Source organism: Buceros rhinoceros, unplaced genomic scaffold (assembly GCF_000710305.1).
Source record: "Buceros rhinoceros silvestris isolate BGI_N320 unplaced genomic scaffold, ASM71030v1 scaffold3394, whole genome shotgun sequence".
NCBI lineage: Eukaryota > Metazoa > Chordata > Aves > Bucerotiformes > Bucerotidae > Buceros > Buceros rhinoceros.
In genome coordinates, this window is record NW_010409864.1 from 39,492 (window position 1) to 52,284 (window position 12,793).

General features: G+C 49.0%; 1 protein-coding gene across 1 annotated transcript; it reads right to left on the reverse strand.

The window, feature by feature from the left end:
• Nucleotides 1–1,149: 1,149 nt before the first annotated feature.
• LOC104492769 (protein Wnt-3a-like) lies at nt 1,150–7,787 on the reverse strand. Its single transcript, XM_010135364.1, has 3 exons — nt 7,535–7,787; nt 3,674–3,939; nt 1,150–2,143 (listed from the first exon to the last, which is right to left on the reverse strand). Exons 1-3 carry the CDS (start codon nt 7,785–7,787, stop codon nt 1,664–1,666), a joined length of 999 nt encoding a protein of 332 aa, XP_010133666.1. The 3' UTR covers nt 1,150–1,663.
• Between the last annotated feature and the right edge of the window lie 5,006 nt (nt 7,788–12,793).

Below are 12,793 nucleotides of genomic sequence, written 5' to 3' on the forward strand. Positions count from 1 at the left end.
ACAGGACAAGTGCATCTGAGGCTAAACAGGCCACGACTCTGCACTCAGTTCACCACTCGTTCATGCCAGTACCATCCAGGAGTAATTCAAGCAGAGTTACAGTGCTGTGAACAGCAAGGTGTTGGGTTGAGATTCACGCCTGATACCCACGTGGCTGAAGGAGCCCTGATGCCCAGAGGGGAGGTGAGAGCTGTTTCTGTAAACTGGTGATCCTGATCTGAAATCAGAAGTAGAGCAGCATGCAAAGACGGGGAGTCAGAGGTGAACAGCAGACGTGGCCAGGGCTGCAACGTTGTGATTTGGCTCTGTGTCCCAAACTTGCCCAAACTCTGGGCTGGTTCATAGTCTGGGTTTCATGCACTTTAATCTCTGTCACTTGCGGAATTGGGAAGGGCTGTAGAAATTAGTTGTGGAACAAAATTTGGCTTGAGTCTGAAACTGTTCCAGCTTGGGAGGGAGGGTCTGGTGGGTTGGTTCACCATCATGTAAATTAATGGGTGACGAGCAGTCCTTCAGAGTCGTGTTTCTGACAGACTTGTGGTCTAAGGCTTTTGCTAAGTGCCCGGGGGAAGCCTGCATGAGGTGCGGAGAGCGGATGGACCAAGTGCACATTTCACTGTTGGTGACTGCACTCTCTAATGAGGCGGGAGGGAAAAACACTTTCCCTTTCCTCCTCTGTGGTAGCAAGCTGGGGTGCTGAGAAGCTGGATGTCCTACACCGAGCATCGAGGTTCCAACCCCAGGAGACTTGCTCTGCACCACATGATTCCAAGAAGGACTTGTTGGCTGAGCCGGGTACCAGGCCACAGCTGGAGCAATGACTCCGTTCGTGGGACTATCTCCTTCTCAACGCACACGCCAAGTCCTCTTCACTTCACGTATCAAGCACTGGACTTTTCTGTGCCTTGCACATCACCTATGTGCCAGCAGGACGTTTCCAGGAAACCGTCAGCAGTTTTCTCTCTTTCTCTCCCTCTCCTTCTCCCTCTCTCTCTGGTTGTCACTGAATCCTATGTCAAATCTGGCAGAAGCTGCTATGCTAAAAACTGCACGCAAAGAGCCTGCCCGCTCTACAGCTCTATTACGTATTCATAGATTTCTCTGGTTCTAGGGCAAAAGCAAAGGAGTATTTGTATTATTTATAAAAAAATCATTAATTTATCTGCTTTTATTTCTTTTGCTGCTGTTGTTGTTGCTCATATTATACGCCGAGCCTGGCCATTTGGGTATGTAGATTCCTCTCAGAAGCTTAGTGCTGCTCTCTGACACAGCCTCTGCCCGGCTGAGGGAAAAGGAGATACTCGGGAAGGTACAAGTCTTTCAAAGGACACTTAATCACAGGAGTCACTTCAGGTGCGTGAGAGCAGAGCACATCCATGCTTTTCCTGATGCTCTTCTTTCCAGCCCTGTGATGTCGACTGCATAAAAAAACCGCTGTCTCCTACCGGAGGCATCGTTGGGGCGTAACATGTGTGACTGCCAGATGTACCTCGGGATAGCCCAGAAGTCATTAGACCTATTCTATCCAACCAGTTTTAGCCTTTTTTAAAGTTTTTATTCTTTTAATATCAAAAAAGGAGACTTCTCTCATGTCTGCAACCTCAGAGGGAGTAGGCTCAAATCCATTTCTCCCCTTGGAGCCCAGCGAAGGGGTTTGCCTGCTTTATTTGCACGTGTGGACATCGTAGACTCGTATGCACTCCTGGCAGCGGACGTAGCAGCACCAGTGGAAGATACAGTGGCACTTCTCTTTCCGTTTCTCAGTCCTCGTGTTGTGCCCGCGGCCGCAGCACAAAAGGTCGCAACCATCAATCCCATGGGAAGTGACATTACAGATCCTGTCACGGGTCCCAAAGGAGCCTGTCTCAGGGTTGGGCTCACAAAAGTTCGGTGAGTTCTCATAGTAAACCAGGTCTTTCTCAGTTGGAGCTTTGAAGAAGTTGTATTTGGGCCTGAGAGTCTCAACCCAGCCACGGGATTCTCGATGTTTTTCCACCACCATTTCTGAAGCGCTGTCGTACTTGTCCTTGAGGTAGTCACCGATGACCCTGAAGTCTGGCTGAGACCACCAGCAGGTCTTCACTTCGCAGCTGCCTGAGAGGCCGTGACATTTGCACTTAAGATGCATGAGTTCAATAATAGACTGAAAAAGAAGAGAGGAAAGGCAAAGAGGAAGGAAGACATTAGCCTGTATTCAGAACACACGCTGCACTCTGCTGTTCAGCCAGGATTTCCCGAAGAATTGCAGTGTTTTCACAGGCAGATTTACACACTTGTGAACAAAAATCATCTCCAGTCAATGCCCAGCAAGATACTGGGTCTAAATCAGGTAAAACATCTGCAGCTTCACTGTCTTCAGTGGCTATCTCTGATTCCCACCCCAGCTTTAAGCATCTGCCCAGTGCTTTTGCAAAGGGCTGAAGGGGCTTCCGTGAGTGTTAACTTCTAGCTTGCCGATGTTCAGGTGTGAGCGTTGCAGCGCTGCCACCCGAGAACACAGTTCAGACACATGTAGGCAGCACAATGAAGAGCACACAAACCTACTAAACCAATGTCTTTGTAAATGAAACAAACAGCTTTTCCACTGGAAATTAGGAGAAATATGAAATGTCCTGACCATCTAGCCCGGAATTTCATCTTTACATATGTTTCATGTTTACTTGAGCAAAAAAGGTTCTGTTCTTACTGCGACTACCTTTAGAAACCTGAAAAATAATGTATTTTTATTTTTAAGCCAGACTGATGATTTTTCTAAAGCCATCTCAAAGAAAGAAAATTAATACCAGCTCAACTTCTGATTTGGAAAGGCTCAGAATTCAACATAAAACATTGTCCAGGAATAAATGGAAAGGTGATTATTGATTCCAGAGGTTTGCTATTTGCTTTTACCTCTTATGAAATTAGTCCAAAGATTTCTAGAGGTGTTGCCCTCCAGTATTCTGAGGTGGGAGACAGCCTTATGCAACCTACTTGATAATCTGCATTTTCAGACTGATCAGCAAATTTCCAGGTACATGAACAGACTAGTGCCAGCCTGAGTCCAAAAGATTTACCATGAATCAGCACCTTGATGTTCACCAGGTGCCTTCCTGCGTTATTTACGGAGTATCGCCCGCCGCAAAGGAGGCTGTAATTAGCGATGAGAGAGAACCACAACATGTTTGGTTCATATAATCATGCTGAACTTAATCAAAGCTTTTGGTGTAGTGGTAGGGTTGGAGTTCATACGGGAATAATACGAAGCAGTGCCTATAGCTCGGGTTTAGCTGGGAGCACTTAGATATGGAGGCCTGGCTGTACTGCTCACCTTCTTCCTACTGCCAATGGAGGGGAACCGGCACCGTTAGAGCATCACTAACTGAGCTATTTCAAATGTCTCCTTCAAGCCGGGGTGAAATCCCATCCTAGACCTGGCTGTCTTGACCCATTCTCTATAAAAGAACTCTGGACAACTGGATCCAAGGTAGATATTTACATCTGGGTGGGTGAATTTACTTACAGCTTTCCCAGATCAAGTCAATTGATCACCTCCCTGACATGGACTATCACCATTTCGTGATGTAAACCTGCCCAGATTTATGTGGTTATTCCCCTCAGGTCCCTCCCACTTTTATTATGGCAGATAAGGAAAGATTAAAGGGAGATCGAGAAAGGTGAAACTAAATGTCCTTACGGTCCTTCCAGCTTCGTTGTTGTGCCTGTTCATGGCTGACCGAGCGTCTGGTCTGTTCTCTCGGGCATCTGCAAACTCCCGAGACACCATGCTCCCAAACTCCACGTCCTCGCTGCAGCCCCCCCATTTCCAGCCTTCCCCAGGAGAGCCCTTGTGGCGGGTGTCACAGCCGCAGATGGTGGCTGAGCCCTCGGCGCAGGATCTGGTCACCGCAAAAGCCACTCCAGCAGAGGCAATGGCATGCACAAAGGCTGATTCCCTGGTAGCTGTGAAAGAGAGAAATCAATGAATAGTGGCCAGTGAAGGGACAACGCCTTGTGAACACCTTCTCTTGAGGGTGTGGCAGAAGGCCAGGAAACTCTCCTCTGCCCTGTGGTCCGGCTTGGACCTTCTCCAAAGATATTTTCTTAAACTAGGAAATAAGCTCCTGTGTAGACAGGACCAAGCTTGCTTCAAGGCTACTGAGGTCAGCCAAGAAGTTTTGACTAAGGTCATCCTAAGGTCTTAGGACAGGGCCACAGCAAAACACAAGGAAGTGCAAACCTGAGCGTCAGGGCTGTACAGGATATACCATACGGTACTTTGCAGACAATGCACCACGTAGCCATCCCTTGAGCTGCAGTCTTGGCTGCAGATGAGCAGAATTTGGGCTGCGTTCCCAGGATACAGAAAATGCAGGTCTACCCTTAATGATAGCCTCCACCCTTAGTGCTGGGACCAGCGCCAGGTAAAGCACCTCCTCCCCCTTGACCGGGAGAGCTGCTGATGGCTGGAAAGCAGGAGAATGCCAGGATGGCCAGATGCTCCCTAGTCCTCATTATTCAAACTAAACTTTGTCCCCACCCTCCATCCTGAGGCCACTTTCTTTTTCCCAGGCAGTCTAGCTCACTTAGGGTTCAATACGCGGCGTCTTGCACCTATCCAAAGTTTTGCTCACTTGCCTAATGAAGGCCCCTGCCAAGGGGCCTGAAAATGAGCTTTCCTTTTCTGCCCATTGCCTCAGGACGGTGGGTGGGATCAGCCAAAAGATGTCACTGTTAGGGACTGAGGAGCTTTAGTCTCCGTGGAGACCTTCCTTCGTAGCCTTTCATCCTAGCTGGAGCTGGGTGGGGAAGGGCAGCTCAGCGTTAGCCTGGCTTTCACAGATGCCAGTGCTTCTTCTACACTGCACTAAAATGAAAACCAGACATTTCAAACTGCTCTGCAAATGAGGAATACTCCAAAATATCGGCTTTTATTCCCCCTTCCCCCAGTTTTGGTCTCATTGTGTTTCTTCGCTCCCTTAGAAATGTCCCTGGAGTTCAACACCGCCCCTCAGAAGACACACTGCAATGCTTTTTGGTTTCAGCAAAACGACATTTCTACCATGAACAAGGCTGTTCCCAAACCCCTGAGGCAATTCTAAGAAGACACAACCATTCCGATAACTGGCATCCCTTAACCTCCTGTTCCCATTCCCCATCCAAGCTCACCTCATGCCTCTAGACCCAGTAGTCAAGAAACCATGTTGTCTCTGCCACCTTTGTGATGATTTGGCCAGGAGAGTGTGGACAGTGTTGAAACACGAATGGATCCATAGAGGCAGAAGGTCGGGTTTTCAGTCAATGAAGCTTCACGAGCTTCTACTGAGCTTTGCAGATGAGGTGCCTACTCAAAACCACTTGAACCTTCTCTGCACCATATTTTGCTGATCTGAGCTTTCCCTGGGCGTTTTGGCTTAATCTTTCCCTTCTAGATGCTTCAGGGCTTTACTAACGCATCGAGAGATTAATGCGCCAAGCCAAAACGCCAGCGTGTTCTCGGGGAGAAATCAAAACTGCGTGCTTGCAGAGCGGTCCTGGCTGGATTGAAGGCTTAAGCAAGAACTTGTGCAGCACCGCTTCACTTTGGGAAGGCTACCAAATACAACAATATGCAAATCAAGTAATGTGCATGAACTTACAAGCCGAAGGTATGAGCAATGTCCTGAAACGTTGTCAATGGGCATCATGAGGTTAGTGAGTTACCAAGGGCTAGAACCCAAAAAAGGAAAATGCAGGAACCCTCACTTCCACAATGTGATTTTGAAAAGTCCTTGGTCAGCATCTGTCCAGCCTGGAGAATCCTGGATTCCTGCAAATGGTGACCACGCAGTTCCTGAGCTGTGTGAATGCTCAGCTTTTGAGCACAAACAGAGAAGTCCAGTTCCAAGAGGATTGGGAACTTGGTGTCTTGTACTTGCCTAAGCCCAGGTGGGATCCAGGGAACAAGTCTTGGGAGTGCAGAGCTTTGTATGATATCTCCAAGGACACTGATGACGAGCTCTGAGGTCTTTGAAAGGCAAAGGCTTCTTGTAGAAGCCAGTCAGATAAGCTGGTGAGATGAATGCCATTAACTTCTGGTAAGCAGGCAGAGGCTACAGTGCCTGACCAGAGAATAGCTGACACACCTTCCACCTCCTTCCACTGTGGCCTAACTGTGTATTGAAACCTTTCATTAAATCAAGGAATCATCACATGGTTTGGATTGGAAGGGACATTGAAGATCATCTAGTTCCAACTCCCTGCCCTGGGCAGGGGCACCTTCCACTAGACCAGGCTGCTCCAAGCCCGACCAACCTGTCCTTGAGCACTGCCAGGGATGGGGCGCCCACAGCTGCTCTGGGCAACCTGGGCCAGGGTCTCACCACCCTCCTCATAAAAGTTTTTTTCCTTATATATAATCTAAATCTCCCCTCTTTCAGTTTAAAACCATCACCGTATCACTACAGGCCCTTGCACAAAGTTCCTCCCCAGCTTTCTTGCGGGCTCCTTTTAAGCACTGGAAGGCTGGTATCAGATGCTCCCAGAGCCTTCTCTTCTCCAGGCTGAACTCCAGCTCTCTCAGCCTTTCTTCACAGGAGAAGTGATCAACTTCTGATCAACTCTGAGGCCTGCTCCTGGACTCACTCCAACAGGTCCATGTCTCATGCTGAGGACTCCAGAGATGGACCCAGCACTCCAAGTGGGGTCTCACCAGAGTGGAGCAGGGGTGCAGAAGCACCTCCCTCAACCTGCTGGTGATGCTTCTTTTGATGCAGCCCAGGATTACAGTTGACTTTCTGGGCTGCAAACACACGTTCCGATCTCATGTTGAGCTTCTCATCAAACAACATGCCCAAGTCCTTCTCCACAGGGCTCCTCTCAATCCACTCATTGTCCAGCCTGCATTTGCCTGGGATTGCCCCGGGAGCAGGACCTTGCACTTGGCCTTGTTGAACTTCATGACATTCACACTGACCCACTTCTCAAGTCTGTCCAGGTCCCTCTGGATGGATCCCACCACTCAGCTTGGTGTCATCAGCAAATTTGCTGAGGATGCACTCGATCCCACTGTCCATGTTGCCAACAAAGAGGTTAAACAGCACCGGTCCTAAAAACGACCTCTGAGGAAGGTTGCTCATCCGCTTGGTTGCACTCCGCTTGGACATTGAGCCATTGAAAGCAGTTCTTTGAGCGTGACCATCCAGCCAGTTCCTTATCCATCTAGAGGTCCCTCCAATTTAGAGACGAGGAGGTTGTGTGGGACAGTGTCAAATGCTTTGCACAAGTCCAGGTGGATGACATCGGTTGCTCTTCCCTTATCCACCAATGCTGTAACCTCATCATAGAAGGCCACCAAATTTTTTTAGGCATGATTTGTCCTTAGTGAAGCCATGTTGGCTGTCACCAATCACCTCCTTATTTTCCACATGCCTCAGCATAATTTCCAGGAGGATTCGCTCCATGATCTTGCTGGGAACAGAGACGAGACTGACTGGCCTGTAGTTCTCTCAGTTTTCCTTTTTCCTCTTTTTAAAAATGGGGGTTATATTTCCCCTTTTCCAGTCAGTGGGAACTTCACTGGACTGCCACAACTGCTCAAATAAGATGGATGGTGGCGGCTTAGCCACTTCATCAGCTAGTTTCTTTCGGACCCATGGATGCATCTCATCAAGTCCCATGGACTTGTGGGCCTTCAGGTTCCTTCCTACGGTGAGAGGTTTTTCATTCTTCCAGTCCCTGCCTTTGCTTCCTACTATTTGGGTGGTGTGGCTGGAGCACTTGTTGGTGAAGGTTGAGGCAAAAATGTCATTGAGTACCTTGGCCATCTCCATATCCTGAATAACCAAGTCTCCCATTTCCTTCCAGAGAAGGCACACATTTTCCTAGTCTTCTTTTTATCACTGATGAACCTATAGAAGCTTTTCTTGTTGACTTTGACAGCCCTGGCCAGATTTAGTGCTATCAGGGCTTTGGCTTTCCTAACTCGATCCCTGGCTGCTCAGACAATTCCTCCCTATTCCTCCCAGGTTACCTGTCCTTGCTTCCACCCTCTGTAGGTTTCCTTTTGGTGTTTGAGCTTGTCCAGGAGCCCCTCATTCATCCACGCTGTCCTCCTGGCATTTTTGCCTGACTTCCTCTTTGTTGGGGTATATTCCACGATCGTGGAATATTAAGCACCTTTCTTTGGCCTGTCTCTACCCCAGGATTTTTGGTACTTTACCAAGCAGATCCCTGAAGAGGCCAAAGCCTGCTCTCCTGAAGCCCAGGGCAGTGAGCTTGCTGGGCGCCCTCAACACTGCCTTAAGGATCTTCAACTCCACCATTTCATGGTCACTGCAGCCAAAGCTGCCCTTGAGCTCCACGTTCCCCACCAGTCCCTCCTTCTTGGTGAGAACAAGGTCCAGTACAGCACCTGTTCTCATTGGCTTTTCTATCCCTTGGAGAAGGAATTTATCATCAGTGCATTCAGGGAACCTCCTGGATTGCTTATGCCCTGCCATATTGTCCCTCCAACGGGTATCAAGGAGGTTGAAGTCCCCCATGAGGACCAGGGCTAGTGAACTGCTCCCATCTGCCTACATCTGCTCAGTCTTCCTGGTTGGGTGGCCTCTAACAGATCCTCTCTATAATGTCACCTGTCCCTGCCCTACCTTTAATCCTGACCTGTAAGCTCTCGGTTGGCTCCTCATCCATCCCCAGGTGGAGCTCTGACAGCTGTAGTGACAAAAGCACATTGCTTGGGTAGGTTAGTTCTCGTCTCCTGGGAATCACTCTTTACTCTGCTCAGGAGGAGAAACCTGACCCCAGCCTTTGAATATCTGGGAAGGTGCTGTGGTTGCTGAATGGATGTTTGCAAACACCATGGAGAGCCCCTGTGCCTTGCTGTGCTGGGACTGAAGAAAAGCGCCTACATCATGCAGAAAACTTCTCCTGCGAGGGTGTAAGGTGGATCCCACCAGTGCTCCAGCAGGAGCCTTTAGCTCAGAACAGAAGTGTGTCTCAGCATACAGACGCAGAACTCACCAAAACCCAGGGAGCTTCAGGCAACGCAGCCAGATGGTCTGCAGGACTTCTGCATTGCCAGGACTTGGTCACAGCTGAACAAGGAGTTATGGGAGGACGGTATCTGGTGGCAGATAGCCAATCCTAAATCCCAAGTCCATTACCTGAACTCTCCACTGTTGCTAGCTCTTACTGAAGGCCTCCAGCTCCAGGAGGGGATTGATAGGGTTTGCCTTAGAAGCACATTATACTCAGCTCTCCTCTTCCCAGAAAGAACCCGATGCCTTTTACAGCCTGTACGCGCCATAATCACTCCCCTGTTTTTGAAATGCAGCCACCCCTGGGGTGGAGTGCAGCCACCACTTAACAGCACACAACAGGAAGCAAATAGCATTGTATCTGATCGTAACTACCTGGGGAATGTAGGCAGAGCAAAGCAGCCGAGATCTGGCCCCGGGCACTGAGGTTAGGAGTTTGTTTCTTGAGAAAGTTGCAGCCGATCTCTTAATGACTCGGCTGAACTAGGGCACTGGGTTTACATCTGCTACCCCTAACTTCAGGCACCGAGTTCAATATTGACGCAGATGGAAGAGTGCCATCGCGTGAATCACGTCCTGCCACCTCCTAAGTTACGGGACTGTCCTTCGATTACTAATCAGAGCTGACCCTGCTGAGCTCTGAAGAGCTGCCCTGGTTGTAGCTGGGGGCGGTGTGGCTGCAGGAATGGAGAAGGAGTGGATAGAGATGGAGATAAGCAGAAGGAAAGCATGCACTTGTAATGGAAATGAGGGGTTATTAAGGTGCCATATAAAAATGCTAGAGACTTAGCAAAGATAACAGGAAAGTGCAGTATATTTGTCAGGTCGCCTCATTCCCCTCTGGGTGGTTCTGGTAGCAGGAGACAAGCAGCTCGTTAGGACTTGAAGAGAGCTTCTGGAAAGTCATCTGGCAAGAGAAGGTTAATAGGGACTAATACCTCATGGGGATGTTGACTTAAGAGTGTTTTAACCACTTTGTTTTCAGTGCAGCACAAGGTCACTAAAGCTCTGGCTTCAGTTTATGTAATTCCTGCCTGCTCCCGAGTTTCCCTGCAGGGCTTACAGACTTGGATGGCTGGTGCTTCAAGGTACCTGTTCTGGACCCTTTTGAAGAGGTTGGCTGTCAGTAAAAGGTGCTGAGACTTACAAAGGGCCTTCAGGGATGCTTTGTAGCTGCTCCCTAGTGCAGAGGTCTCCAAGTCACTGGTCACTTCTGGAAATTGTTTCTGAAGGAGCCTGGTCTGTGAAGCTGAGAGCCTGAATGTCCTGTGCAGAACAACTCTGATTGTGCTGTCTCATCAGCAGAAACATCTTGGGATGCAAAAACACACAGCCAAGCAGTATCAGTAGAAGAATTTAGAGGCCTGAGGATGAGGATGACCTAAGATTTGATTTACTGCTTTGACATGGCTCTTTTATGGGTCTTTGGGCAAATCCTTTAGGCAGTCTGTGCTTTTGCTTCCTTATCCATACACTTGAGGACAATGCTGCTGATCTCAGGAACCTGCAATGCCGAAGTCAGTGATGTCTTCAGAATCATGGGCAGAAGGTGCTGCAGCCAAGTAGAGGGTTGCCAAGATGTGGGATGAGGAAGGCAAATGAATATCTGCAGAAATAATAACTAATAGATGAAATCTGTTCTCCTGTGTTCTTCTGCCCAGATATTGACTTATTTTCCCTGAATCTTTCTCTGAACGACTAAATGATTAACCCCAGGTCAGGCAGATATCTCAGATATGTGGGAGGAAGGACTACAGTGGTGTAGAAGGATGAACATAATGGTTTATTTTGGTCTGAAAAAGCTACGGTCCCTTTTTACCACCTTGGTACCACAGTCCTGAGCCCTGTGGTCTCCACTCTTGGCACCCTAAATCCTTCCCTCCTGCACAGTGGTCTGCTGGTAACAGCAGGTTCCTGGGACAAGGCAATGCAATCCACCTTCAGCTGTGCTAGGAGCTGAAGTTGCAAGCCCTGTGTCCTGGAGCACAGCGTGAAGAACTAGGTGGTGGCTTAGAAAGGGCTCGTTGCTGTTTCCACTGAGTGCTCTTCAAAAGGAAACAGGGAGATCTGTGCAGTCAACGAGAGAAAGAAAGGGAGGAAGGAAGGGAGGAAGAGATATGTCTCTCTTGAGGTAGTTCTGGGCTGTACATCATGCGAGGAAGGCAGCAGACCTCAGCAGCTGGAGAACAGAGAGCCAGTCAGTAGAGACAGACCCTGCGCTAAGGGTTTTCCACTCAGCATTACGCTTTTCTACATGGTTCTTCGCAAGGTGTGGAAGCTCCTTTGCGAAGGGAACCTTGATGTCTCCAGGACAGCTACTGACTCTGCTCTGTGGAGACATCCCGTGTTGACAACCCTTGACTGCTCAGGACCTTGTCATCATCCTTTTTTGAGGAGTGAAACACTGACTTGATGCCTTTTGGGTCTGGATAATGTATAAACAGGGGAAAGAGCAGAATTGTGTCAGGTTACTCCTGGAGATATATGACAGCGAAGGACAGAGTTCCCACATCTTAGCCACTCCCCCCAGCCACCATTAGCATGTCTACTCTTGAACAGAGGGTCCTACTCCCCGTTCCACACTAGGAAAGACACTGCAATGGTGTGGCTGCAAGCCTGGAGTTTCTGACACCACAGACTTTTTGAGCGCTCTTGGGAGAGTCACGTAGCAAGTGGGATAAAATGGAGAAAATAAAAAGGAAAGAATAAACCTAAGTAAGCCCCAAGAACCAAGAAATTGGACGTAAAATGAGGGGCAGACAAGTGCTTCTGGTATTTGGAGCCAGCACAGCTCTGCCTCTTGCACTGGGGGCCTGTCCTAAGAGCTCACTTTCCCCCCTGATACTGTGGTCTTGCAGCTTAGACATCACAGGGATTGCAGGGAAGGAAGACGCTGTCCATGGGAGGAAGATAGTGAGGAATTTGTGAGTTGAGCTTTGAGAGTTTTGGAAACCCAGTCTCCAACTCAGGTGAGGTGAGTTTTGTGATCGACGGTGGTATAAAGAGGACACTCCAGCTACTATCAGCACACTGTGGTTTCCTCGAATCCGTCAAGAGAACCACGTTACCGAGGTGTGGGAGGAGACCTGTGCTGTTCCCCTGTGGGGAGGGTCGCCCGTAAACACCTCCATGGTGAAAACTAAACCAGAAGGGCTTGAATAAAAGGCCGTGTTGCACCCCTTTGGATGAAAAAGGAGGATGCCAGGAAAGATTACTAACAAGTGCTCCTCACTATGGATGCAGGACCTGATGGTGTAAGTCATTGGCTGCTCCTTATTTGCAGCTACGCTGAAGCCACGGCTGGAGGAAGACCTCAGCTCTGAAGGGCACCTCTCAAAGCTGCCTTAAACCAAAGCCTCATCAGTTGTTAAGGAGATGGTGAACCCCAGGAGAAGTGGGTTTCTTTAGGCTCCCACTAGCAGCCTTGCAGGCGCAGCTACTTTCTGAACAGCAGGAGTGAAATCCAACGGGACTGGTGACTCAGAGCTCACAGGAGCTGCAGAAACATACACAGACGTAACTATTGGCTCAGAGTAACGACATTGCCTGCTGGCTCTGAAATCTGTGTGCAGGGTAAGCAAGGGCCGCCTGCAGCAATGCAGCCCTTCTTGTTCCAGATACCAGCAAAAGATACTCCAGTCCCTCAGCTCAGCTGGCCCCTGTGCTAAACTTGCCAATCATCAGATCCCTCAGAGCCAAGAACTGGGGGTTCAGGACGTGGACATGGTGTCCCTCACCTTACGGTGCTCTTTGTACTGAAGGAGACTTATAAATAAGATGGGGACAGACTTTTCAGC

Coding starts and splice junctions, on each gene's coding strand:
- LOC104492769 (XM_010135364.1), bottom strand. CDS start 7,787: ATGGAGATGGCCAAGGTACTCAATGACATTTTTGCCTCAACCTTCACC. Junction 3,940..7,534: donor TGAGCAGTTGTGGCAGTCCA/GTGAAGTTCCCA, acceptor TCTCTTTCACAG/CTACCAGGGAATCAGCCTTT. Junction 2,144..3,673: donor ACAACGAAGCTGGAAGGACC/GTAAGGACATTT, acceptor CTTCTTTTTCAG/TCTATTATTGAACTCATGCA.